Here is a 27,839-nt window from a genome sequence, read left to right as displayed (position 1 = left end):
AAATGCCATTTCACTCTGCCTGGTGGCAAAAATTAGGACTTTAGGTACGCTGGCGGTGGGCCACCACTAAGGAAGTCGCAAGCCGTACGAGCCTTGCTGGAGGGCGGTCGGCAGGGTGCAGAGAACACGCCCGACTCCAGGGCTTCCTGAAGCTCCAAGAGAAACAAGAGTTTCTGCGCTGTCACTTCCTAGGTCGCTGGCAAACTCCGGGGCTGGCGCAGTCCTCGCGGGCCGCTGGGGGCCCGGAGCCAGGAGGTTTCCGCCCCCTTGGAGAAGCCACGCCTCCTGCTCTGCCCAGGCTCCGGGGCGGGGCCCGCCGAGGGCTCCTGCCCGCCCGGTCCTGCCAGGGCCCGCCTGGCCCTTTAAGGCTGACCGAGCCGGGCCCCAAGTCCGGGACGCTCGTGGGGGGTGGGGGGCGGTCACGTGGGCTGCGGCCGGCGCGACTCGGCTCTAGGCGCTCGCGCCCGGGGCTCCCGGGACCGCGGACCCTGCCCCTCGCCGGCGCCAGCCAGGTACTCTGCTGGCAGGGACGGCCTCGCCAGGTACGCCCTCCTAGGGCCCCCTCTACCTCCCACGCCCTCCGGCGCGCAGCCCCTTCCCCTCCTGCCAGGTGTCCCGCAGGACTCGCTACGCCCCGTCGCGCCACCACCGCCCCCTGCCTCGCGTCCGTACTTCGGACAGTTCCCGCCCGGCTCCCGGCGCAGTCCGCTGCCCGCAGCCCCGCCAGGCTCAGGGGCTCCAGGCTGGGGTGTATTGGAGGAGTCTAGGCCGAACTCATTCTTCTCTTACCCCCTAGGTGACCCCGGACGCGCCAGGCTGGGGTCGCCTCTGAGCGCCCCGCGGGGGCCATGGATGGTGAGACAGCAGAGGAGCCTGTGCCCCCTCAAGGAGCACCCTGCGGACCTGGCTCAGCTGGCGCTCCTGCCCTCGGGGGGCGGCGGGAGCCCAAGAAGTATGCAGTGACCGATGACTACCAGTTGTCCAAGCAAGTGCTGGGCCTGGGTGTGAACGGCAAGGTGCTGGAGTGCTTCCACAGGCGCACTGGGCAGAAATGTGCCCTGAAGGTCAGTGGCCCCTCACTGCTCCGTGGGTACCTGGAGGGCCCAACAGCAGAGGCCTGGGGGTGCACCAAGATATGCCCAGGACCCTACTAAGCTTCTTAGGATCAGTATCTCCTTTCCTTCTCACACTCCCCTGTTAGGTCAGGCTCCTGGTTCTCCTTGCTTTACAGATGGGGGAAACAAAGCTTAGTCCAGTTAAACTCAGGGTGTCCCAGAGAGCAAGGGGTGGAGTCAGTATGGGTAGAGTCTGTTGGTCCCGGAAACAGGGAAGGAGTGGTTCCTGACTCTGGGTTTGTGGCTGGGCCTCTGTGTTCTGACCAAAGGTGGGGGGGAGGGGCTTACTTGGAAGGAAGGTTGTTCCTTCCATATGAAGCTCTTTTTTTTTTTTTTTTCATGAGAAACTCTTTTGACTGGAATGGATCTGAGTTTCCCTCTATCTGAGGCTGAGTCCCCACCAAGCCTTGGGGTGAGGCTGCTTTCTCTTGTGGCCCCTGATGGCATGGGCTAGAGTAGGGGGTGGGAGCCTCCCAGGACTGGCTGGTGGGCAAGGAGGGTGCCCATCACACTTGTGAACAGGAGGCTGCTGATGGGCTCCAGCTGAGTCACTGGCCCTACGTCGAAAAGGGCAGGTCTTCCTCCAAGCCTGACTCACCCTGGTTCCTGGGCGGAGGGCAGGCCAGCTCTATCCATGTCACACCACAGGCTCCCTGGAGGCCTGGTAAAGAACTCACTGATACAGGTGGAATCCAGGGAGTTCTGGGGGTGGCTGATCTAGCCACATATTTCTGGCTTAAGTCATTTAGTTCCGGGCCCAGGACCCTGCCCCATACCCAGAATGCCTTGAATCTGTTGCCACTGGGAGCTTCACTCAAGAGCAGTTTGTGCCATTGGCCACCTGGACAGGTAGATCATAGCAAGGAAAGTGGCTCCTGGAGGTTAGAATACTGCAAATGATCTTCTCATTTTACAGACATTATAGTTATGAGCCTGAGTGCAGAGTTCTGAATATGTGGCTCTAATCTCTGGCCTGCATTTACCAGCTCTGTGACCTTGGACTAGGTCCTGGACTCTGGAAACAAGGTTTCTGCCTCTGCTTAGGGGGAAAGATAAAGAGTTGATGTGAGCTTGGAATGAGATGATGCCTGTAGAGTAATTGGTACTAGGCCTGATGCAGGCCTGGAGGACTTATTTAAGGCACAGTGTTTGCAAGTATCTGAGCAGGGACCTGGGTCCAACTCCCTGTGTTTTTCCTGGAGGCACTAGGGCTGATAGGATGGGTCTGGAGGAGGCTCAGGGCTGGGCTGGTGAGGCTGAGCCTTGGGCACAGCTTCCTCATCTACTAACCCAGCAGTGGAATGGGGTGGGGGGTGGGGCCTTATCTCTGATTCCTTTAGGGGAAAAGTGGCTCTTCTCAGAGGAGAGTCTCTATCCCTTCCCTCAGTACTGTCTTAGCTCTCTCATCTGTGCTGGGGTCAGGGGTGGTCTGGGTAGACAAGGGGCCAATGGAAGCCAGAGAACTCTTCTTAATACCAAGGCTTTGGCCCTGTGAGCCAGGGCTGGGCTCTGACCCGCCCCTGCGGTGTTTCAGATGCTGTGAGCAAGGCAGAGATGTAGTAGGAAGACAGAGATCTTGGGCCAGGTAGCACCAGGTTTAAGCAGGGCTGGGTCCAATCTCTTCTCCATAGGTGCTGTGTCTGACAAGTGACTTTGGGGAACTTCTGACTGCAACACTTTCCAAGATACCTCCTCTTGAATCTAGGGCCTCAATGCTTTCTCTGATCTAGATTGGGAAGTAGGACAGGCCTAGAACAAATTCCCCTCTGAGACCCCTTTAGGTTTTATGGGTGAATATGGCTAGAGCTACTGCCTTGGGCCTTCAGGACCTGGCCCTAGGAGAACATGGATTAAATGTGCCTCCCACTCCAACACCTTCCTTTGCTTGCCCCCAGCCCTCCTCTAGTGACCAAGTCTGGAATTTTCTACCATCTGGGAGGTCTTTACCATCTTCCAAGATGGTGCTAGCACAACTCTGAAATATTGTACTTGTACTGTGAGTGATGACTCTAGCCTCGAGGAGGAGAGTGGCATTTTTCTGCTTAGCCTCTGCCCTCTGCCATCTCTGTCCTTCTTGGTGGTACAGGCTGAGTGCCCTGGCCTCACTCCATGCCTGTCCTCTTTGCCCTGTTGCTCAAGATGGCAGATAATGCTTAGCTTGAAGCCTGGAATGTAACAGGCATTCATAAAACAGGAAGAGTTGTGGTCAGTGTCCTTGTAGCTGGGGGCCCTGGAGAGACAGACTCCTCCCCGGGGCGCTGGGCCTCTTCCCCTTTCCCTCAGTCCCTGACCACTGGAGTCAGTGGTCAGAAATCATGTAGCTTGATTGGGATGAGAGATTGTATCAGAGGCCAGCATCTCCTTCCCTACTAACTTCCTGCCCAGCCCACTTACGGTCCTCTGCCTCATGGCAGGCAGAAGTGACCATGGCACTTAGATAAATAAAAGCAATATGAGGTTTTAAGAAGACTGAAGGGCTCTGCACGTGGGAGGAGAAGTAGAGTCTTCTTTCCTGCCCCTGCTTTCTGGGCTCTGGGGCTAGGAGCCCTCCTCTCTGACCATGGGAGTATGTTGGAGACCCCTTGGGCCCCCAGTGCTCTTCTCTCCTCTTCTTTATCAAACCGAGTAGAGTGCTGGGGTGCTGGATCCACATGCTGGGGAGTTCCCGCATTGCTCCATGGGTGGGGCTGACCTGTTGAAGCTGGTGCTGTAGAGCTGGATTTGAGGCTGGGTGGGGCTGCCAGGCAGGCCAGGTACTTTCTCATTTGGCAGCTACCACCCCCTCACCTGCCATCCCCCGACTGGTCAGATCAGCCTTGGCAGGGCCATTTGTTACTGAGTCAACAAATCAGGAAGCATGTGGAGGGGCTGGCAGCCCTGTCCAATGGAGTCCCCAGTAGGGGTTTCACTGTACCCAGCCTCCTCCCCAGGCTGCCCCTCTCCTGGAAGGAAAGAAGCTGAGGAGCTCGTGTGCTACCATGCTGGTGGAACCTGCTGAGCTGTCATTTAATTTAATTTTCTGTTTAAAAAAAGATTCTAGGAGGGTCATCAAACCCTAAAAAATGCAAATAGTGGAGTTTTTGGCAGAGATTGTTTTGAGCTGCTTCACATCTGCCCAGGTGGCCTTGCTCACAGGTTTAGAAACTGTGCTCAAAGCCTAAACCTCTGCTGGGGATCCCCTCTGCTGGGACTGCCAGGATCTTCCCATCCTATCCAGGAGCTAATGCCATCTCTCTAGGCCTCAGGCCTTGGTACTATGGATTCTAATATTCTCATAGATGGCTAACAGTTTTCCAGACTGTTGTGCCTGGCAGGCCCTGTCCCCAGTGCATGATATATATTCTCTTACCTAATTCCTGTCATTCCCATTCTGAGGATAATGTCACTGATATTCAGCAAGGTGGATGACTTGCCTAAATGCACAGCTGAAGAGTGGCAGGCTGTGATGTGAGCCTAGCAGTTTGAAACCAGAGTCTCAGCATTTAAATCACCCATGCCTCATGCTAGTTTATGGGGACGTAGGAGGCCGCTGGCACCATCTTCTGTGGTTCCACCAGGAGACCAAGTGCTGCTGCTCATATTTGTCTATATCTGCCCAGCTCTTCTCACTGTGCAGGACTCTCTGCTTGTGAGTGGACAGATGGTCCCACAGGCCAGCACACAAGGACAAGATGGCTGTGGAACTGTCTCAGAAAGGTTGTGTGGTTCATCCCAAGGCTTGTGAGTCTCAGACAAGCCCAGCCCAGCAGACTCCAGACTGCTACAGGCAGGAAGTGAGGTCAGTCAGTGGGCGAGAGGAAACTGTGTCTGGGCTGGGCCAGCTAGGGGAGACTTCCTAGAAGAGACTGCCAGCTTTATTCTAAGCCTCTGGTCTGAGAAGGATGTGAATGACAGAGGGGGGCACAGGATATATGTGACAACATGTCTGTTTTGACTGCTCAGCACCTGCTGTAGAGTACCACTTCCCCACTCACAGTCGTGTGTGTCCTGGCAGGATGTGGCTGATCTTAATGGGGCAAGTGTCCAGGCCCCGACAGATGCTGGGAGCTGTGGAAGGACTCTGAGGGCTGAGTCTTCTTCTGTGGAAGAAGAGTTCTTTACATAGGGCCTTGAAAAAAGGTCAGCGACTCTCCCTTTCATTCTCCCACAACTCAGATTCATACCTTAACCACCAGGGGCCTCTTTCTGTCTCTGGTATCTTCCCTCACTCAGTGGGCAAAAATTCTCCTTCCTTCCCCCAGAATTTTCTTTCATGACATCAGCAAAACCCTCATGGAGCACTGTTGCTCAGGGTGCTCTAGGGGCTTCTAGGTCACCTGGGCTGTCATTTAGTTCAGGCCGTTTGGGAAGGAAGGGCCTGGTCTCTGTGGCAACAGAGGTCTGTTTAGGTCTCTGCTGGGGTTTGCACTTGGGGGAGCTATTTCCCTACTTGGATCCCTCATCTCTTCCTCTGAGGGCCTCCTTGGGATATCATCACAGGATACCTCTGTGAGTGGGCAGTAGATGGAGCATCTACTTGTGTAGTCCCCTCACCTCTTTTGGTCCAGCCTGGTGACAGGCTGCCAGGTGTCCAAAGATGCTGGTCACCAGGCAAGAGTTGAAGACAGCGGTGATCCCTAGGTGCGGTAAGAATATGCACCCAGCCGTCCTTTGTGTGTGGGTCTGCTGCTCTTAGGGCAATAAGAACATGGCTCCTGTATTTTTCTAGGAGAATTTCGATTCTGCTAGCCTTGCTTCTGTCTATTCAAGAACTTATGTGTTCCCATATGAGAGGCTCCCTGGGGTTGAGAGAGGGAAGGGCTTTGGACTTGAAACCCTTCCTGACACTTTCTCCCTGAATGACCTTGGACAAAACGCAGTTTGAGAATCTTTTGCAAAACCATCATCTCTGTGGTGCAGTTGAACCCTGGGTTTGAACATGTGGCCAGAAGGGGGATTGAGTCTTGGTGGCCATAACTGTCCCTGCATTCCTGCTATGAGACAGCACAGGCTAGCAGACACTCTCCGAGGGCTGCCGAGTACATCTTTCAGTAGCCTGTTACTGGCCTTCGTGAGGGTTCCCTTGGGCCCATTGTGCACCTGGGGAAGCCAGCCCCGTGTGGGGTGAGAAGGAATAGTGTGAAAGGAACTTTGGGTCCTGGATTCCTCCCTGCCCTCCCACCCTTTTGGAACTAGGGGGACTAGGCCCTGTGGAATTGTGGATAAAATCCTGCTCCTGGGAACTGTGGGGGTTTTGCTTAGAGCAGGAGTAAGAGAGGAGGCTGCCGTTTGAGGAGACAAGGAGCCTCAGGAGGCCTTTTTAGCACTGGACAGGTGAGAGACACAGAGAATATTGATTTGGTTTTTGTTTTTGTTTTTGTTTTTTTTTTGTTTTGTTTTGTTTTTTTGCAGATTTGGTATTTGGGTTGCCTTTTTCTTTAGACTAGGGCTTTGTCCTTGCTGCTTTCTCTTTATGGCACTTTCTGTTCTTCTTTTCCTCCTTGTCCCTTTCATTTCTTCTTTCCCCTGCTGTCACTTAGTCCCTTCCGTCTCTGGCCTTGCTACTCTCTGTCTCAAGAGTTTCAGACTTAATGGGCCTCTTCTCTGCAGCCCGCAGGCCAAGGACAGGTAGAGGAAAGATGGGGGCTGGTCAGGTGTTGAAGAGTCATCCTAGTCACCCTGAAAGTCTCCCCCCGACAGTGACAGCGTAGGGTAGGGGTAGGACAGGAAGGAGGAGCATCTGGCTGTAACCATGCCACTCACAATGTCCTCTCCTGCTGCTGGCCTTGGCAGTCAGAGCAGTGAAGTCAGGAACATTTGGGCCAAGCCTGTAACCTGAGGAGTCCCCTGTGGAGTGTGGGAAGTCAGCTTCGGCCGTGGCCTGTGACCTCTACTGGGTCTCCTTTTATGGCTCAGTGGTCTGAGACTTTTGCTCAGGACAACAGTGTGAGACCAGGAACACTGTGACTCCCAAGGATTCTCTGGCTGAGGCTGAGTAGAGAAGGGGCTCGGGTCAGGGCCAGAGCCTCAGAGCCAGTGGGAGGAACTTGTGGACAGACTGGGAGGGCTGGAACATGAAGTGCAACCTACATCTGCTCTAGGGGCCCAAGCTGCATGTGAGCTGCCTTGCACCAGCTGGGATGAGTACCCCAGAGCATCTGACTCTCTGGCCTGCACCCTGCACCTGACCCCCTTGGCTCAGTGACACTTGAGGCTATTTTCAGGGGTGTGATGGGCCAGGGCCTGAACTTGCCACACCCACCATTCCATTCCTAAGGGTTCAGCCTCCAACAAGGGACTCACAACTTGTTCTGTAGTTGTTCCCCAACCTAAACAAGCCCCCTTCTCAGGTTGTGGTGGAGGAACAGGCAGGTACTCTCTATGCTCTCTGGCAGGCAGTGCACATGGGGTAGAAGTTGGGGGTGGGGGGATGGGGATAAGAGCACCCACTTATCCCTTGAGTGCTTCCTACATGCTAAACACGAACACAGAAGAATCTAAGAATGGGTTGTGTCACCTCCATGTCATGGATACAGAGACTGAGATTCAGGAAGGCAAAGCAACTCATTCAGAGTCAGAGCAGGGACATGCCCTGGCTGGGCTGGAAGCTATCCCTGGGGGTCAGGAGCCAGACCTCTCTCCCAGGCCACAGTCCATCCATCTATAAACTGAGGGGCTGGATTCTCTGCTTGACAAGAGCCCCCCTTCTAGCTCTGAAGACCTTTTCGGTGGGCAGTGATTGTGGGCATTGCCAGGGAAGTAGGCAGGTAAGTAGTGGTGCAAGTAGATGGGCAGTGTAGAGACTGGCTAGAGGTGCCTCCAAGATGCTTGTCCCGAGCTAGCTAGTAAATGATGTTACTGGAGAACCGTCAGCTGTGTGGCTCCACTAGCAGGGTCTGTGTCCTGCTACAGACAGGAACTCAGAGTTCTGACTTAGGTTTGAAGATATTTTCCATTCTATTCCATTGCCCAGCTAAAACCTTTAGTCAGGCTGAGCCTGTACTGGGTGCATCTTTACCGTAGGAAGGCCTGAGATGGGAAAGAGTCACTGTTGCCTGTTCCCAGGGTGGAAGTGTCCTTCAGTGCTGCCAGGCCACTATCCTGGTCTCTCAGAGGACTTCCCCCTCCTCGTGGCTATGGCTCCAGGGCATGCTCAAAGACCAGGACATCTTCCCAGGAGTTGGAACTATCAGAGCCCTCTAGCAGGAACACAAGCAAGGGAGAGAGAAGGCCAGGGCCAAAGGAAGTTGGAAGCCACTGTCCCTGCCTCTGCTGGGAGGAACCTGAGTAAAGCAATAGCTGCCTGTGTTCACCCAAGCCTGTGTGGGGAGCTATAGGGACATGGATGAAGCCAAGGGAAATAGAGCTGCCAGCAGATGTGATGTTGGCTGTTGGCTTCAGAAAGAGCAGATCTAGGGGGATGGAGTTAGAAGGTCCCCTAGGATCTCTACACTATGCCTCTAGGAGTAGTCTAGTCTGTACTCCCCCCCCCCCCCATTTATTCCTCTCTTATCTTTGTGACATCTCCTCCAGGGGGACAGAGACCAGCTGTCACTCATCTCAGAGCTAGAGGGCATTGGGTCTCCTGTCTCTAGGGCTGGCCAGGGGCATGGCCTGCTGGGTGCCTCAGCAGGAGTCCCCTGGGCATGGCTTCACTTGCCCTGGTCATCTCCTGCTTAGGGAACATGACCACCGCCCTCTGTAGCCCCATTGGCTGTGTAGGCATCACTGTGGCACAACTGGCTGTTTGGGGGCTCAGACAGTGGCTGAGATGGGGGGGGTCTCTTCACAAGGAGGGACCATTAAAGGGACATTGCTTCTGAGATTAGAATAAAACACTTGCACTTGCTGAAATTTTCCAGTCTTAGGATGAAAATGTCCTATTTTTACACTGTCATAGGAGAAATAAAAACCAAGATAATGTTTCACCAATGATGTAGCTGATTTTTTCCAAAAAGGTGGCTTTTTTTCCTCTAAGAAGTTAAAAGGAGGATAATAGAACCCGGACCTCTGAGTATGCAGTCAGGGGCCTCAAAAGGCACCCGAGTAGCCTTTCCTCAAACCCTCTGTCAGAATTCTGTGGGTGGACTGCTGGGCTCCAATGCCTGCCTGGGGCAAAGGGACTTCTGGTTCTGCCACTTACTCTCATGTAATATCCGAGAGAGGGAAAGGGAGAGGGAGAGGGAGAGAGAGAGAGAGAGAGAGAGAAAGAGAAAGAGAAGGTTGTAGCTCTCTCTGGGCCTCTTTCTCCTCCTATGAAGTAGATGCTGGTAGTCCCAGACCTGCCTATCCTCCTGTCCCCATTGCCATGTGTGAGGAGACTGCACACCCATTTCCACAGCTGGAGCTGAGAGACATTAAGTGATCAGCCCAGAGTCACCACATACTTTGTAGAAGGGGACGTTTCTCAAAAGGCTGCATGGAGGAGTTGAGGGGTATCAAAGTGGCTGCCATCTGAGAGTGAAGATGTGCCCCTTCCCTAGTTGGCCAAAGCTGAGAGCTGGCTTAGGTTATCAGGGCTCTACCTTGCTCTTCCCACCCCCATCCCAGGGTCCCTCCCCTGGGATCAGCCATCTTATCTTCTCACCACCCCGGAGGGTCTGTCCCTTTCTCTCTGGGCCTTTCACAGCAAAGCAGGCTCCAGAGACTCTTGATTTTTGGTCCATTTTTGCAAAGCCAGGTCCAATCCTGTCCCTCTCAGGGTTTGAGACCATTTCTTGTGACATGCTGGATTGCAGGGAGTCTGTCTCCCCTTGGTCCCAGAGGCTGCATCTGGATTTCCCCAAGTTCTAAAGGTAAAGGGTGTGGGGTACCTCAGGGCAGACCCAGGGGAATCCTGAAGCCCATTGGGCAAATCTCAAAGCCCATTTCCACTCAGTATCCCTTGGCACTGTGCTAATCTGAGCTCTCTATGTGTTCTTGTTCCATCCTCCTGGCCACCTGGGATCATGCATACTGTCACTGCTCCTATTTTCCAGATTGGACTACTGAGGTTCAGAGAGGTTGAATGGCCTGTCCAAAGCTATAGGCATGTGGAAGATGGAAGTGACCCCTGCATCTGGCATCCAGATCTGTCTGACCTGGAGGCCTGTGCCCACAGCGTGTCCTTCATAGTACATAGTCCCCCGGCTGAAGTCACTGGGACCCCTGAGCCTGCCCCCAACTAGCACTTATGTTCCTGCTGTCCCTCTCCCTCCCTGCCTTGGAGCCCAGCTCAGCTTCCTCTTTCTGGAAGCATTCTTCCCCTCTCCCACCCATTTCTAGCTCTCCCCAGACCTGGTACTTTTGCCTTTGTTTCCAGGTCATCTGTGGCTGGTGGGAAACAGATAAACAGGCTATCAAAATTTAGCAAATTGAAGGAGCCTTTGTTCCTGAGACTCGACAATTTCCAAATGTGTGTTGGATCTCCTGTTGACAGAGCTTCCGGGGAAGACAGCCGGTTTGGAGCCTCAACCATCCTCTCCTCTCTCAGGACCTGGTAGGAGGCAGTCAGGGAGGCTCCCAGCCTAGCAGCTTCCCTACCCTCACTCCTGTGCTCTACTCCCTGCCATCAGGTGCTCTGGACTTGGCCTGGAAGGGGGTTGTTTGGGGGCTCTTCTTCTTCCTGGGCTCCCTTGGGTGGGCTACCCTGTCTTGCCTGCTCTGCTAGGGTCTGGCTCTAGAAAGAAAAGAAAAGGGAGAAAAGGAGCCAGGACCAGTTCCCTAGGGGTTACATCCTCATCAAGCACTCTAATTGGCAGTAACTCATCCATAGACCCCCAAATCCTTAAGGACAGAGTGCCTGTGGCCATATTCTCAGCTCCAGCTCCAGCTCCAGGCCTAGCCCTCAGGCAGGGCCAGTAAATGTTGGCAGAAGTAGGGGTGGGATCTATAAAATGGGCAGGGCTCCCTAGGCATCAGGATGAATCTTGGTTCCCAGAAGACTCCCGGATGCAGAGGTGGCCACATGTAAGCCACAAAACTTCCCTGAGCCTCAGTCTCCTGGGTCACTGTTATAACAACCACCAAGTGCAGACCCTAGTCTAGACCCCAAGATATGGGGCCAAGCCCTGCATATGAAAGGAGCAAAGTGGCTATCTGCATTGGCCCCACTGCCTAGAAGCCAACAGATGGGTTCAAGTCCTGACTCTCACTGCCCAGCTGTGTGACTTTGGGCAAGTCACTTAACCCACAGTTTCCCCACAGTTCAAGGATAATACTAGTTCTTCTCAGGGTATGGTGAACACTGAATGAGGTGATGTCTGTGATCAAATGCTGTGGGCAACACACCACTGGCAGAGCACCAGGGAGAGACAGCTGTCATGAGGGGGTTGCTAAAACTGATCCGACTCTATCAGCCCCTGAGCATCTAGCCTGGGCCTGGGCATTTGGGGTCAGTGGTGTCATGCGAGCTGACCTCCCTGGAACTTAGCCTGTGAGGAGGAGTGGGAAATGAACCAGGCAAGCCGGAGGACAGGATACGGTCAGAACTTAATGAAGTGAGGTCTGATCTGGCATGAGGCCAACTAATCCATAGCTGCAAAATTGGTTCCATTAGCTCCTTTAATGAGCTACAAAAGCTGGGGAAATGAGTGTGTGTCAGAGTAGCGGCACATGTCTGAGGCTCTAATTTGAAACTGTGGCTAGAAAGTTAGATTTGACACTGCAGGCAACTCTCCAAATAGCACTAGTGCCCTTGGATGGGATGGGGGTTGGGGGAGGAGGGACCATGGGTCTGGCTTTATAAGAGGATACTGAGGACTTAAGAAAGAAATTCCCGCTTCTGAATTCTGAATTTGAGGTCAGTCTATCCCATCCTATCCCTGAGGCTGTGGCCTCTGCTCTGAGTGGACAGAGCAGCCTACGACGATCACGGGCTGGCCAGGGACCACAGTGAGGTGTGTTGTGGTGCTAGCAGCACAAGGTAGGAGTGGTCTCAACAACTGACCATAAAATGAATTTAGCTATTCCAGTGGTGTGTCTCTCATAACATTAGAGATCTGTCTAATGGGGAAAATAATCCCAAATAATCAGAACCAGGCACCAGAAGGGACCTTAGACGTGGCTGAGTTGAACACTCTTATGAAGGAGGGAGTATGTTAGGTTCAAAGTGCTTTTTCTTATCCATGACCTCTATTCTCTGTAGAGAATAGAGGTTTCTCACAATGAACAAAACAGGAGTTGAAAACCCGTATTTTCCTGTAACATTCCATTAAATTCTATAGCCTGAGTGTTTGGTATTGAACGTGTGCAGCCCAATGTAATCAATAGCCCAGACATGCAGCTCTTCAATGTTCTAGAAAGTCTGCCCTTCCTTGCCTGAGGCTGGGATGAGATCCCCAAGTGGGAGACGAGGTATTGTGGGGGGACATACTAGTCCTTCTTATGTGTCTCCCTCTTCTCCATACTCTAGCACAGAACAAAGCTGGAATTCCCAGAAAGTAGAGGGTCTGGTGATGTTATCTCAGGCCCCTGGTGGGTATGCCAGGTTCCAATGCCACATGCTGGCCCTGGTCTTTAGGAGGGGATTTATATCAGATAGTTTCATACAAGTCTTTCTGTACCAAAATTATTATCGAAGGCATCCTCAGAGTGTTATACTTCTCCCTCATGTAAGATCTGATGCTGAATCCCTTTAAGAATCTGGTCTTGGAAAAAGTTCAGTGAATGTCTATGCTTCTCTTTATGAGGTGATGAAAGCCAGCAGAGCCTATCTGGTTTCCTTCTTTGCCAAGACTCTCAGGAAGCTCAGAATTAAAATGTGTCTGTCCTCAATTATAGTTATGAGCTTACATGGGTTTTTGGTACATTTTATTTTTCTCTGCGTTCTAAAGAGAATCTGACTTTTTTTTTTTTATTTGATTTCTGTCATGCTTTAGGATTATAGAATGCCTGAAATCCTGTTGTCCAGGAATAGAGCAGTGGAAATAATGGGACTTAAAAGTGGCCCACTGGGCAGTGAGAACAACTGGATACCTGGCCTCCAGGAGATTCCCTTTGCTGTAAGGATGATGTTTCTCAGTCTGTGGGGTGTCATGAAATCCAGAGTTAGTATTTCTTAATTTGTTAGAGCCTCACTGATGGGAGAGATTGCAAGCCAGATCTCTTCCCCCGGAAGGAGTAGGTGTTCTCACAGAGGCCACAGAGAAGCTTGGCCCAGGCTGTAGGTTAATTGGTCGGGAGTGTGGAGGTTGGGTTGGTTGGGGAGGATGCCTGTCCAGGCCAGTGGCCTTGTGTGTGAGATAGATGGAGATACTATGAACACTTTTTACTTGAGAAACCCCCGGCCATGGGGTTAGCCAGATATGGACTACTGGGTATGTGAGTGAGCACATGGGCCTGAGTAGGTGGCCTTTTGGGGGCTAAGAGGTGGCTAGAGTAGGGTATTGGGGGCTTGTCCCAAAGTTATGTCTTTACAGACATCCCAGTTCTGTTTGATGCTCTAGGAAAGCAGACAGAGTGCTTTTACAGCTCTGGGCAATGTGAGGTGATGCAGAAGATGGGAGAGGAGGTCTGAGTGGAGGGATCTGGGCTTGGTCACCTGCTTGGGCAAGGCTGTCACATGATGAGTAGTGGCAGCAAGATCTCTAGTCTTTCTTGGGCACCTCTCTGTGCCCAGTACCCTGGTAGGCACTTCCGAGAGATAGAAAATATTGGATGAATAAATCGACAGATGGGTGGGTTCCACTCTCTGGGGGTTCAGAGTCACTATTGCAGGGGCTGGAGACATGCACGCCCATGGCCCCATACTCGCACACATCCACCACCCCCATGCTCCCTAGACCTATACAGCCCCAGGGGCATACCCCTATATGTGCCTGCATCCATGTTCCTGTGCAACCCTCCCGGCGCCCCCCCACACCCCTGCGGAACCCACACCTGTGCACACATTCATTTCAGAGCAAGTTTCCCGTTGCCTGTAAGTGTTAGTTTTGGTCGATGCCTCTACAACTTGGTGCCACCCCCTTCTCTCATTTCCCCTCAGGGAGGGGTTGTCTGGACACTCAAAAGTCCCTTCTCTTCCCTGTTCAGCCTTGCTACACTCCAGCGTGGTGGCCCCAGGGCAGTGACTTCATTCTCCTGAACCTCTCTTTCCTCAGTCTGTAAATTGGAGTTGCTGGTCCTGCCCAGCTGGCCTCACAGGGCGGCACCAGTGTTCCCATGAGATAAGGGGAGAGAGTGTTTTGTAAACTGCAAATTGTTTTCCAGTCAAATGTTGCTCTGGCTTTCCCAGCTCCTGAACTAGGGAGTCCTCCCTGTGAAGGCTGTCCTGGGGTGGGGGAGGAGGCAGTGTGGAGGGAGGGAGGAGCCCTGCTAGGCCAAGTCTCCCATTTCACCTGGTGCTGCTGGGGCTGGGGCGGGCGGCGGGGTGGGGTGGGTGGGTGGCACAGGCCCCTCTGCCTCAAAGTCTGCTGAGGCTGAGGTCTACTGTCCGGTGGGGTTTGCAGGGGTCTTGGCCATGTGGCGGTAGGCTCTGGGAGCTCAGAGAGTTTGGCAAAGGAGAGTGAGGGAGAAGGGAGAGGTGGAAACTGCTTCATCACAGCCTGAGGCTAAAGCAGAGTCGTTTGTTCAAGGAAATGTCCTCTCAGATTTGAGACTCATTAACTCCAGTGGGGGCCACAGCTCCAGTACAGCCAGGAGCCCCTCCCCGCGGAGCAAGCCAGGGTTCTGTCTCCTGGGTGTGTGGGTGCCTGCTGGGCACTGGCTGGAGCTCTCAGGAGCCATCACAGGCCCTCAGCTTTGGTGGACCCCTTTGGGGCCCAGGGACAGGGGGTGGGAGGGAGGCAAGGGCAGAGGCTGCTGAACTGGATTGTCAGAGGGCTATGCTATCTTCTTTCCTTCCTAGCTGTGATCCAGGACCAGGTGGCCCTCATTGGGTTCAGGCATTTGGATGTGGGTCTGTGGAGCCTCAGGGGCTGTGCCATGGGGAGGTGATGTGGGAGTGGGGCCATAGTAGTTACTTTGGGAGGAGACCCTGACCAGAGGTTTCCCTTCCCCCAATCTAGCCCAAGCACTGTAGCTCAACCTTAGGGAAAGAGAGGCCCAGAGAGGCAAAGGAACCACCAAAGGTCACTCTGAAAGTAAGAGAAGGACCTGAGCCTCCTCTCCTAGACCGGTGCTCATTTCCATGCCTGGGAATATTGGGGCTCTCACTTGGGGACATCTTATATGAAGGGTTATGTGGACTCATGTACCTGCGTGAATGAAGCCAATGGATTACCATTTATAGCAATGGCCTTGTGGGCTGAAGTGGTCAGGATGGGCTCCTTAGAAGAGAAGGTAAAGTCTAAAGGGAGGGTGGGTGAGGCACAGTGGGGAGCAAGTTTGGCCAGGTTGTCATGTCTCTCATTTGTTGACCCTTCCTGGGTCCTTCTCAATTTAATTTTATTCTGTCCTCATGATGAGTTGTGAGTCTTTCTTCCTCTTACCCCACCTTACAGATCTGTTCAATAAGCCTACAAATATAAACTGAGCCAGTGCTCTGTGCCAGGTTCTGAGTCCCAGTACTAGGACCCAGAGGTGACCCAGCAGGCTGACCATGCCCTTGAGGGCCCATGATCTGATAAGGGAGGCAGCCTGGTGCTCACCAGGCTGGGGGATCAGCTGTGGGATCTGGGACCAGTTACTTCCCCTCTCTGTGCCTCTATTTCTCAGCTAAGGAATGGGGAAAATGAAGCCCCTTGCTCCTAATATTTAGAAAGGGCTCAGAACAGAGCCAGGCACATCGAAAGTGCAGTATCTATACATGTGTGTTTGTTTAAAGAGTTATCAAAGGAACAAGCTAATTGTAGGTTGTGAGTCAGTGCAGCACAGGAGGGTGGTAGGAAGGGCAATGACATGGGAGCTTGCTGGGAAGCTGGAAGCGTTTCTGTCTTGGGGGTGTGGGTCACATAGGGGTGCATAGCTTTTAAAACTCATCAAGATGGTCTCTTGAGACCTGTGCACTTTACTATATGTGAAGTATACCTCAGTGAACAAAACACATATATAAATAAAGAAAAGGTGAAGGGAGAGTGAGGGATCCTTGATGTCCTTCTTTGTCAGGGTGGTCAGGGAGGGCTTCTGAGAAGAGGTGATATTGGAGGGAAAGGAAAGAAGAAAGGGAAGAGGAGAAGGTTCTGGCTATGGGGAAGACAGATGAGGAAACTGAGGAGGTTTGGGGCCACACTCAAGGCCAACCGGAAAGATTGAGAGTGATAGCCCAGGAGGTTTCTTGGCAACTGGGCCTAGGTGGGTCAGGTGCAGGGCTCTGGCCTCTCTCACCCCTACAGAGAGGCTAGTGGGGACATTTATTGTGTTTTCTGGGTATGGTCCTCTCCCCACCCCTGTGGCTGTTCTCAGAGCCTTGGCACTCAGAAAAGGACTATTTTCATCCGTGTGGGAAATGGGTTTCTAAATATGGACTGAGTAGGGTGGGAGGCATTCAGAGGTTCCAACTCAGGGCAGCTCCACCTGCTCGCCTACCTCAGGGAGGCACAGGGTATAGGCTCAGGCCATGAAGCCCTCGGGCCCCTCCTTGGCCATCTGCTCCCCTCCTCCTCTCCCTTCCACAGGCCTTCCTTCTAACACCATGTCCACCCTCCCACCCTTTGTTTGTTCAGGAGCCCAGTGTTTTCTGTGGCCCTGGCCAGGAGCCTACAGGCCAACCCGACTGGAATTCCCCTAAAGCTATTCTCAGCCTGGTGGGAGATAGAGAGGCAAAAACCATAGGAGGAGATGCCAGGAGGTCTTTCCAGAGGAGGAGACATCTGAACTGAGCCCAGAAGTTTCCTGAAAAAGAGGGATTTGACCCAATGGAGAAGGAGAAGGGCAAGAGTGCACATAGCATAGGCAGAGTGAGGACTGCTCCAGTCAACAAGTACATAATTCTGACCAGAACAGAAAGGGTTGGGGGTCAGGGGTAGCAGGCAATGAGAGGGAGGCAAGCCTGAGTGCCAGGGAAGGAGGTGGGGATAAAGAGTGGGGGCAAGGATAGGTGGGGCTGAGGACCCCACTGGGAGGTTTCTGGCTGTGTACTTGGGATTTTACGAGAGAAGAGAGAGGATTTGGGTGTAGGGTAAGATGCCAGAAGCAGGGCAGAGTGAGGAGGGGATCCAGGAGCCAGCCTGGAGATGTCTACAGGACACTGTCAAGTCTGGCCAGACTGGGGAGGAGATGGCAGGGGGCAGAGAGAAGTGTAGGGAGGCCACGCAGAAAAGGGTGCAGAGGAGACAGAGTAGGGAGGGAGGATGGTGCATCTTGGGTCCTGTGGCTAAAGACTGGGATACCCTTGGCTAGAACCACCTCTACACAGTGGGGGTGAGCTGGTGTGGTGAGTGGGGGTGACTGAGCCCCTGTTCCCAGCAATGTGAGCAAAAAGCTGGTGCTCAGTAGCCATGTGGGCATGGAGCTGAGAGATGTTCTGGGAGGCAAAGGCAGCAGGAGCAAGGACTGGTTTCCAAGCTGGGAGTCTGTCCACAGCAGCTTCTATGTGCCCCCATCCTGGACTGCTTAATGGAGCAGTCCCAAAACTGGTGGAGGGCCTTTTACCCCCAGGCTAGGGCCAAGGTGAGCAGCTCCAGGGATGGAGGAACAGCCATAGGGCAATAGATGAGAGAACCTACAGGCTTCCTCTATACCTCAGTCGACCTTTGCTTAGAGAGCTTGGTCCTGGAGTCTGCCCCATGCAGTGCCTTGGCAGAGGGGAAACAGTCCTGTAGAGGAGGACACCAAGGCCAGGGATGGCCCAGGGTCCTGTGGGTACTGAGAAAGATGAAGCTGATCTGAGGCCTAGGCTTGAGGTCTGACCGTGGTCCCCAACCTGATCAACTAGGAAACAAATTAGGCAGGGTCTCGGGTGAGCAGTGCTGTGGGAGGATGGTTTGCTCTGCTCTCCACATTCTGGACCACCTCACCTTGCATGCTGTTTTCTCCCCTACACCTCCACCCAGCAGGACTGCTCAGGGCCTTGCTCATTTCCAGTGATTGGCCTTCTGATTGGCAGCCATAGCCTAGGGACAGCCTGGGGCTGAGTTAACCTAAGCCGGGATCCTGACTCCCGCCCACCGGCTGCATTCCATGCTGTGATGCATCCTATGGGGATGATTCTGTTATTACTCCATTTCACAGAGTTGTGGGCTGTGGCTTAGAGCTGTGAATGTTTGCCTGAGGTCACACTGAGTCATGAGAGGAATTCAGCCCCAAACCCAGGCCTCAGCCCATTGGGCTGTCCCCTCCTTCAGCTAGGGTCCCTCTTGCACCCAGACTCTACCTCTGGCTCTACAACTCTTGAGCCACCCCATTGTAAAAATGGAGTTCAAGGGATATGTCTGGGGTCTTCCATCTGATGTGTGATTTGTCCAAAAAGCCCACTCAACTGCCACTTCACTTGCAGCCCCCAAGAAGGAAAGCAGGCTTTCTCTGGCCTCTGAACCTTTCCAAGCCATCAAGTACCTCCCAGGGCCTTCTTGTGGTCATTGGACCACAAATCACAGAAACCTGGATTTGAATCCTCATTCTTCCCTTCATAAGGTGGGTGACCTTGGGCAGGTCACAGGCCTCTCTTGAGCTCACATATTCTTGTCTGCAAAGTGAGGGTGGTGGCACCCTCTGGGTGGCTGCTGGGGAAGTGGGCTGTGTGCCTGACACTTTCTGTGCCTACCTGCTCTCAGCTCCTGTACGACAGCCCCAAGGCCCGGCAGGAGGTGGACCACCACTGGCAGGCCTCGGGTGGCCCTCACATTGTGCGCATCCTGGACGTGTATGAGAACATGCATCACAGCAAGCGCTGTCTCCTCATCGTCATGGAATGGTATGCTGGCCCATCCAGCTTTGGTGCCTCTTTGGTACTCCTGTGGTCCCCAGGCTCCCACCATTCTTCTAGGGGACCTTCTTGCTCTTAAGATAGCAGCTCTGGGAGGCACCCCAACCCCTGAGCAGTAATGGAGGGGCAGTTGCAGGCCTTGCCCATGGAGCCGTATGGCTGCCACAAGGCTGTTCCCACCAGAGTGGGCAGGGAACTACAGGGGCTCCTATATGGCTCCCTGGGTGTGATTTCACTCTGTGAGGAAGAGCTGAAAGAGTTGTCAGAAAAGGTAGGCAGGCCCTGAGTGTGGGTGGGGTGGGGGGTTGGGGAGAGATTTGGGAGGAACAGGACACACACAATCACCTCCACCTTTTCCTTCTTACCTGGGTTTCTGTTCCCGTGTCCCACCAGATACTAGGAGCCAGTGGCCTCTTCTACCTTGTACTTCTTCCAGTAGCACTGTGGCTCAGCCCTAGCCTTCCTCAAACCCTGAGTCTCGTGTCTGGACCTTGAGCTCCTCCCCATCTACCTTTAAGCACCCCGTCATCCTACAGGTTAGCAGCTCTTGAGTCAGATTTGAGGTTCAGATCCTGGCTTTACCGCCCACTAGCTGTATGATTTTGGGTAGCTCTTAACCTCTCTGATTTTCTGTAACTGCTGTGTAAAATATGGAAGAAGATCTTAAGGTAGTATTTGCCTATACCTGACTCCACATTCTAAGTGCTCTGTGTATACTGCTTATTCAGTTTGCACAACTTTGTGATATTGGTGCTATAAATCTCATTTTACAAAAGAGAAAGCTGAGGCACAGAGAGGTAAAGGGACCAGGCCAGGGTCACATAGCACTGTAGGTGTTCAGGAAATAGTGGTTATGATGATGACAACTGACATTTCCTCCCTTATTTGAGGAAAACTCAGACTTGGATGAGGATTGGCCTGCCCTAGGAATGCAAGGGCCCCCTGATGATCTGAGGATCTGAGCCTACCCTAGTTCTAGGAGACCAGGTCAACCCACCCAAGCTGATGGCCTGCTATACACCAGATTCTGCAGGGCACAGGGAGGCTGCCCGTAACTGTTCCCCAGGGTTAGGGTGGGCAAAGCCTAATCTCTGGGCCCACGATTCAGGGCAGGGGCAGGCTGACACCTGATTCAGGGGGCCCTACTTTTAGTCACTTTCTCTTCCAGCATGGAAGGTGGTGAGCTATTCAGCCGGATTCAGGAGCGTGGTGACCTGGCTTTCACCGAAAGAGGTATGTGTGTGTATCAGGGCCAGAGGGGCCACACAGAGTTGCTGTGTGATGCTGGGCATGGCCCTGCTCCTCTCTATGCCTGTCTCCCCAGTTGAACAAGAGAGGGTGGGGCAGGATGTCCATACCCCAAGAGTTCTATAAGTTTGTAACATCTTGTCAGAGATGGATTGTCCATGGCCTTGGTATGGAGGCTTCAAAACCTCTTGGTGCCAACCAGCACCTTATCTGGGAAGAGGTAGCCCAGGCCTAAGGAAAGAAGTCCAGATGGGCTGCGGCATCCCCAGAGGAAATTAGGATGACTGTGTTGGGGTATAGGATGGGTGTCCTGGGTAGCAGGACTGCTATCACCATCTTGTGCTGCTGCAGGAGGAATGATAGGGTGGAAGCCCCAGGCTCCTGGACCTTTGGCTGGCATCACTGGCCCTTCCTCTCTCTGTGTCTGCAGAAGCTGCAGAGATCATGCGGGATATCGGCACCGCCATCCAGTTCCTGCACAGCCAGAACATTGCCCACCGAGATGTCAAGGTGAAACACTAGGTTGGGGAACCAGAGAAGGGAATACACAACCCCCAATGGCTCCCAGCACCCACTAGATGGAGGCAGGTTTCCTTGATCTTCATTCTCTGTCCCTCAGCCCAGACCGCTCTTCACAGCCACTTCTCCTGTGGTTCCAGCATACTCATTCTGCTCTAGCCAGATCAGTCTCCTTGTTTCTTTCAAACACTGTGTAATCCCAATAGGCTTTAAAAAAAATATTTTATTTATCTATTCATGACAGATACACAGAGAGAGGCAGACACACAGGCAGAGGGTGAAGCAGGCTCCCCACGGGGAGCCTGATACAGGACTCAGTCCCAGGACCCCAGGATCACATCCTGAGCCAAAGGCAGACACTCAACCACTGAGGTACCTAGGCACCACCCCCAGTAGGCTTTAGAAGAACTGGATACCTACCTCAAGCCAGTAGACCCTGACAAGCATCTTGTTTAATCCTTACCTAACCCTATGATGTAGGTGCCATTACCCATTTTACAGAAAAGGAAAACAAGTCTCAGAGATTGTGTCTTGCCTAAGCCTGAACAGATGCTGCACTGGTATTCATTAACTCATTCTTTCAGCAAGGATTTTGTTTTTATTTTGTTTTTTTTAAGATTTATTTATTTATTTGAGGAGGGGAGGGTTGGGGGGCAGAGGAAGATAATCCTTCAAGCGGACTCCCCATTGAATGTAGAGCCATCCCAGGAGCCTGAGATCATGACCTGAGCTGAAACCAAGAGTTGGGTGCAGAACTGATGGAGCCACCCAGGTGCCCTCATCAAGGATTTTTTGTGAACATTCAGTGTGCCAGATCTGAGGAGGCAGAGGCTGCCTGCCACTGTTGGGGCTTCTGTGAAGTAACAGCCTTAGTTTCGATAGATTAGGCCCTATAATGCCAGCATTTAAAAAAAAATGTTTTTTTAATGCCAGCATTTTTAGAAAAGACTTATTTCATTTATTTTAGAGAGAGAGAGAGAGCAAGAGAGAGCGATCATGTGTGCGAGTGGAGGGAGGTATGGAGGGAGGAGCAGAGGGAGAAGGTGGTAATAACCAGACTCCCCGCTGAGCGCGGCTCCTTTCCAGGAGACTGAGATCATGACCTGAGTTGAAATCAAAAGTTCTAGGCTCAACTGACTGAGCCACCTGGGTGCCTCTAATGCCAGCATTTTAAGGGAAAGAAGCTGTTTGCTAGGAGGCAAGGAGGAATGAGCAGAGGGGGTCCCATTCCTGGGTCTGCTTGCTCTTTCAGTGGACGGGCTCTCTACATGTCCTATCCAGGGAGGACTGGGTCCTAGAGGTCAGCAGGAACAAATGGGTGAAATACAAACCATGTGAGGCAGCCCCATGTACGTACACATATATGTGCCCACCACCAGAGCAGAAGCTGCAAGTCCTGAGTCGTCTGCCCCAGGTCTAGAGTATCATCTTGAGGTCTGTTTCCTCCTGAGACTGGGCTGAGAGGAGCTGAGGGCCCAGCTGCGGCATCAGGTTCTTCCTCTGGCTGAGTATTGCCAGCCCATTTATCCTTTGATTCTGGATACACATGGACCCATGACAGGCTCACCTTCTGAACTTTATTTTGGCTCTGGCTTCCTTTTTTTCCCCTCGAAGGAGAGAAAAACCTTCTGTAGAGGTGACTCCTTTGTGTAGACTAAACATACTTTCCTGTTTTTATCCCAGTCCAAGGTCAGATCATCTCAAATAGAACCAGAGAAAAGGCTTTCACTGGCCCCAGACTGGAACTCCATCCAGCACCCTGTCTTTCTAGCCTAGCTCTGCTCGACAGTCGCCCCTTTCCTACATGGCCCTAGGTCCTACCCATTCATTAAAATCTAGCTTCAGGGCTGCCTCCTCCGTGCATACCTCCCCACTGCTGTCTTCCTCCAGGCCTCTGCCTCTGTGCAGCTCCTGGGGTCTAAGTAGTGGGGGCCTTCTCCCTGAGCAACCTCAGGCGGGTTTCCCTGTTGCCTTGTTCTGGGTTGGGTACAAGACATGTGCTTGGCGACATAAGCAGCCTATCCTGCCCCAGAATGGTCATTTTGGTATTTCATGGCAGCATCACCAACTCAGGCTCAAATTTCCTACCCCTGGCCTCTCTGTGGCACTTGGCTCTTCACAGCTTTGGCTGAACACTTGCCTCTGTTTCCCTTCTGCAAAAGGAGGATCACCTCCTAGCTACCTTGGTCTTCTCCATATTTGACCCGCATTGTTGGCGACCAAGGCCCAGGTATTTTTAGTGAGATGGAGCTGGCTCCTTCTGAATTGATTGGGGTGATGGAAGTCTGCCTGAAGATCATCTTGACACTCTACCCCCACCTGGTGCCTGACTACAGACCAATGCTTTCTCTTCCTGGCCCAGCCTGAAAACTTGCTCTACACGTCCAAGGAGAAGGATGCAGTACTCAAGCTCACCGACTTTGGCTTTGCCAAGGAGACCACCCAAAATGCCCTGCAGACACCCTGTTACACTCCCTATTATGTGGGTGAGTCCTGGGCCCTGCTTGCTGTGGGGCCTGTGAGTGGCAGAAGCCACAGGGTTAAAGCCCAGTAAGGAGGAAGGATTCTGTCTTCGTGGAGGCGGTGACGTGGGGGGCCGGAGGCTGCAAAAATATTCTCCCAAACTTCAGCTTCTGCTTTTGAAAATAGATCCAGGAAAATTCTGGCTGTGGCCTGTGAGCTGAATGACATCACAGCAGCTCTAAATATATACGTGATAAAAGGCTGCCATCAGCTTGGGACGGAGCCCAACTGTGGTTGTTTTTCTCCAGTTTTTATCTTTCTGGGATTCATATTCAGAAAGTAGGCAGGCCTTTCCTCTCATATTAGAAGGATACAGCCAGCCACTTGTCTTGAGGGAGAGGGTCCCTTAGGCCAGGGCAGGAATCAGACTTGGAGGTGGCACATGCTCATGCTGCCTTGGAGAAACTTCCTGCTCCCTTGCGAGTGGGGAGCCCAGATCTGGAAAAGCCCCTGCTGAAAAGGCCCCTGACCTGAGAGGTGTGATGCCTCGCTTTACCAAGGGCTCTTTCCCCTCAGGGGAGGCCTTCTCAGCGAGCTACTTAAGGAGTAGGGAGCCCCTGAGATGGCTGAGATGGCATCCTGTTTACCAGGATGTGTTTTGCAGTATCTTAGCTTAGAAATCTTCTGGCCTACCCATCTTATCACACAGGTGGGAAGAACCAGGCCCCATGGGATGGTGGCCAAGCTGCAGGTGGAAACCGGAGCTCTCCTCCAGCCCCCGCCTTGCCGCGGCCTAGGCCATGCATCCACGGAGACCAGGGACCCAGGGCAGCTGGGGGGCTGAGGCTCTCTCACCTGTGGTGGGGCCGTACCAAATCCTAGACTGGCCTTCTCTCCCTTTCTTTTTTTTTTTTTTTTCCTTCTCTCCCTTTCTTCCTCACCAAGGCTGATATCGCCCCCAAAGAAGCTAGGAGGCTATCATTCTTTACAGCCCAGCCGAAAAGTGGGTTTATTTTTTCTGGGAGCTGTTTTACCTCCCCTAACTTCACACACATGCTGCCTTCCCAGAAGGTGCCAGACACCAGTCTGCTTTGCCCCACCCCCAACCCAGGCACCTGCTCCCCACCTTGCTCAGGCTTCAGGCTCCTATCTGGGCTCCAAGACCCTTGGGGCTGAGAGCCCTCCTGTGCCCTCTGCCCTGGTAGCTCCTGAGGTCTTGGGTCCAGAGAAGTACGACAAATCGTGTGACATGTGGTCCCTGGGCGTCATCATGTACATCCTGTGAGTACCACCCCCCTCAACCTCCTATACTGCCTACTTCCTTGTGTACTCAGTACTACTTCTGCCCCCATCCCCACCCCAACCCTTGGTGAGGGCTTTGACTGGGCCATTCATCATGCAGGCTGCTCTTCCCTTCTGGTCAGGGGACATCCCTCCTTCAGGTTGCTGGAAGGTCTCTCCATGCCAAGGGCAGATGACATTCCTGGGATGAGCCCAGAGTCCAGAGGGCTAGTATTCTTGCCAAGGTGGCTGCCTTGGTGGCTGTCTTCCCAGTCAGGGATTTGGGGGGAATGAGTCCACCCTGATGCTGCCCTCACACCTGTGCCGAATGACCTCCACTCTCTCCCAGCCTGTGTGGCTTCCCGCCCTTCTACTCCAACACGGGCCAGGCTATCTCCCCAGGGATGAAGAGGAGGATCCGCCTAGGCCAGTATGGCTTCCCCAATCCTGAGTGGTCGGAGGTTTCTGAAGATGGTGAGTGAATCTTCTGCCCCAGTTCGCTCCACCAGACCCCATTAGCCTTCATCCTGCGAGATACCACTTCAGTGTCAAAGCAACCTGTTTTCAAATCCTGGGTATGTGACATCCCACTTCCCATTTCCCAGCTGTGTGACCCTAGGCAAGTCACCCAAACTTTCTGAACTTCAGTTTCTATATCTGCTAAATGGGCTCAAAACTTGCCTCCTCAAAACTTCCTTGAACTCCTATCCCTTATTAATATTTTCCCTTTGGGGACCACAGACAAATTTGCCCTGTATCCATTCTCTATGGCTGCTTAATAAGTTGCCCCCAACACTTGGTGACTTAAAACAAGAAACAGTTATTAGCTCAGTTTTGGTGGGTTAGGAGTTTGGCAGCACATGTAGAAATAGGGCAACTGGCTCTGAGGAACTCTGCGACCTCCCCACCCCCCTCTATTCCCTAGCCAAGCAGCTGATCCGTCTCCTGCTGAAGACTGACCCCACAGAGAGGCTGACCATCACACAGTTCATGAACCATCCCTGGATCAACGTGAGCACCTCCTTGTCCTGTGGTGGGGGGGTGGTGGTGAGCTGGAGTGAGGCAGTGGGCAGGAGGGTAACAGTTCTGGAGGGCCCTGGTGCAAGCCACAGATGGGTGGTGGGACCCCACCAAGAGCTTGATTTTGCCACTGCTCTGTTTAGGCTCCTTTACCTCCCTGAGCCTTGCTTCCCATATCTGAGGCCAGAAGAAAGGGGGTGGGGGCTGGGAGCCAGTGCTGTCCCATGCACCTGTTCTAATCCATGGGCTTGGGGCTCCTTCCAGCAATCAATGGTGGTGCCCCAGACGCCTCTTCACACGGCCCGAGTGCTGCAGGAAGATAGAGACCATTGGGATGAGGTCAAGGTGAGTGAACACTGTCTTAGTCTCCCACGGTCTTGGGAAAAGGAACTCCAGAGTGGTGGCTCCTGAGAGCCTGAGTCATCAGCCTCTCCCCTGTTCCAGTGCACAGGGTGTCACTAACTGCACCAGTGGTCCAGCGGGGCATTCAGAGCACTGGGTGGCATGACCCCATTCAGGATGGCACTCATGGCACACTGGGACTTGAGGCCAGGGGCTCAGTGAAGGAAGGGGCTTTGGCCATAACCCCCCTTACAATCTACATTTGGGAGGGAGGTCAGCTTGGCTTTAGACTCAGCAGGTTTGAGCCTGGTGTGAGCATATGGGACAGCAGCTCAGAGCCCCAGGACACCCCAGGCACAGTCTTTAGGCTTCAGTCCCTTGGGTCCCCCACAGGATGGTATCCCCTGCAGGCCTGTGATTCTTAGCAAGTGGCATAGGTCCAGGTCCCTGTCCTACTCACCCTTGGTGTGGTCGCAGGGGGTCACTATACTTTCTCTGCCTTAGTAGATAAGTCACAAAGGAAATGGAGTGTGGATTATGTGACACAGGGGATGACCCACTGTTGGGTGTGCAGTGGGTGCTCGGGCAATATTGGCTATCACTGCCCTCATTGACATTAGTAAGGGGCTGGAGACAAGAGGGTGATGGCTCTTGAGGCCAGTACATCCTGACTTCTGCGGACAATTGTCATCAGGAGGAGATGACCAGTGCCCTGGCAACCATGCGTGTGGACTACGACCAGGTGCAGATCAAGGATCTGAAGACCTCTAACAACCGGCTGCTCAACAAGCGGAGAAAGAAGCAAGCAGGCAGTGGCTCCTCAGCCTCACAGGGCTGCAACAACCAGTAGCGCGTGGGGCCATGGACGAGCCAGGCCTCTCCACGTGGGGGACAGACGGGACTGTGCTGAGGCCCTGCCCCAGAGGGCCTGGGGTCATTTTTTTTTTTTTTTTAACAAAATGATCATTTTGTTGTGTTTTAATTTGTCACCTAGAACATCAGGATGAGGGACCGTGACTCCAAACCTCCTTAGAGGGGGCCCAGAGCCTGGGAGTAGGGAGCCACCTGCTGTAGCTGCAGTGCCTTTGGGCAGAGCAATCTGAGTGAGATGGAGCTCTGTTCTGTGCCGGGGCATGGCTTTAGACTTCTAGGGTACCAGCAGTTGTGGCAGGCTTCCCTCGTCCCTTGGAGACACCCCCCTATAGGGTGGTCAGATGAGCCTGGCCTTGGGAAAGGTGGCTGGCCATTGGTTGCCATGGTGACCAGGGACCGGCTTGCTGTGAATGCTGAGTGAGAGAGCCAGGGAGGGAGAAGGGGCAGTTGAGGGTCTGCCTCTGCCTGCTTGGAGAGGCTGGGCCCCTCATGCTGCTCGACCCTCTCAGGCTTCCTCCCTTCGGTCTCCAGAGGCCTCAGGGAGGCCGCAGGGTCGGAGGCCCAGGGTTGGTCTGCCTGCCTTACTGGGCAGTCCCGCCTGTCTTGCTGCAACTCCATCGCACATGGCCCCTGGAGCTCCCTCCTCGAGTCCCTGGGCCTACCGATCCTGTTACTACCTTTTACCCAAAGAGTGGCCTTTCATCTCAGGGGAGGGTGGGAGGTATTTTTAACCCTTTTCTACTTTGGAAAATGTCACTGTGACAAAAGCCAGTACAGTTCTCCTGCCCCCACCCACTCATTGGATCCCAGGCAGGAAAGCTTCTCTCTGTAACGGTTCATCCTTCACCTTGTTCTGGTTGATGGCAGGGGCTGTTTCCTGGTGTACTTTTGTGAGGGTGGGGGCTTCCCATTAATCAGGGGTCTCTTTCTACACTCTTGGTCAGACCCAAGGCAATGGAGAGAAGTGCTGAGTGATGCTTAGAAAGTCTGGACCCTCCAGAGAGGATCCTTTCCTTGCTGGCCCAGGCTTACCCAATGTCACACTGCCCAGGGTAGCCTCATGGCTCTCAGGGCCTGATATGGGCCTGACAAGTGCCTGCAACCCAGCCTGGTTCCTGACCTTTCACTCACTGGCTGGGAAAGCCTAGCCCACATCAGATAGAAAAACACTGCTGGGTTTTACATCTAGATAGTAATAAATACCATTTTGGCATTTC

General features: G+C 53.2%; 1 protein-coding gene across 5 annotated transcripts; it reads left to right on the top strand.

Moving 5' to 3' along the window:
- Nucleotides 1–222: 222 nt before the first annotated feature.
- MAPKAPK3 (MAPK activated protein kinase 3) lies at nt 223–27,839 on the top strand. Of its 5 annotated transcripts, none has more exons than XM_038566335.1 (12): nt 223–542; nt 797–1,064; nt 12,953–13,075; nt 18,725–18,864; nt 20,045–20,109; nt 20,555–20,634; nt 23,006–23,129; nt 24,312–24,387; nt 24,737–24,861; nt 25,313–25,398; nt 25,672–25,752; nt 26,444–27,839. In XM_038566335.1, exons 2-12 carry the CDS (start codon nt 849–851, stop codon nt 26,597–26,599), a joined length of 1,272 nt encoding a protein of 423 aa, XP_038422263.1. In that variant the 5' UTR covers nt 223–542; nt 797–848; the 3' UTR covers nt 26,600–27,839. The 5 variants fall into 5 exon arrangements, with proteins under 5 accessions (XP_038422263.1, XP_038422264.1, XP_038422265.1 ...); XM_038566338.1 differs by lacking the exon at nt 223–542 and adding an exon at nt 10,396–10,572 and having other exon boundaries at nt 929–1,064; XM_038566339.1 differs by lacking the exon at nt 223–542 and adding an exon at nt 10,396–10,648 and having other exon boundaries at nt 929–1,064.

This window comes from Canis lupus, chromosome 20 (genome assembly GCF_011100685.1).
Source record: "Canis lupus familiaris isolate Mischka breed German Shepherd chromosome 20, alternate assembly UU_Cfam_GSD_1.0, whole genome shotgun sequence".
Taxonomy (NCBI): Eukaryota; Metazoa; Chordata; class Mammalia; order Carnivora; family Canidae; genus Canis; species Canis lupus.
The sequence above is the reverse complement of the archived record's forward strand: the minus strand, read 5'-3'. Positions and strand labels throughout refer to the sequence as shown.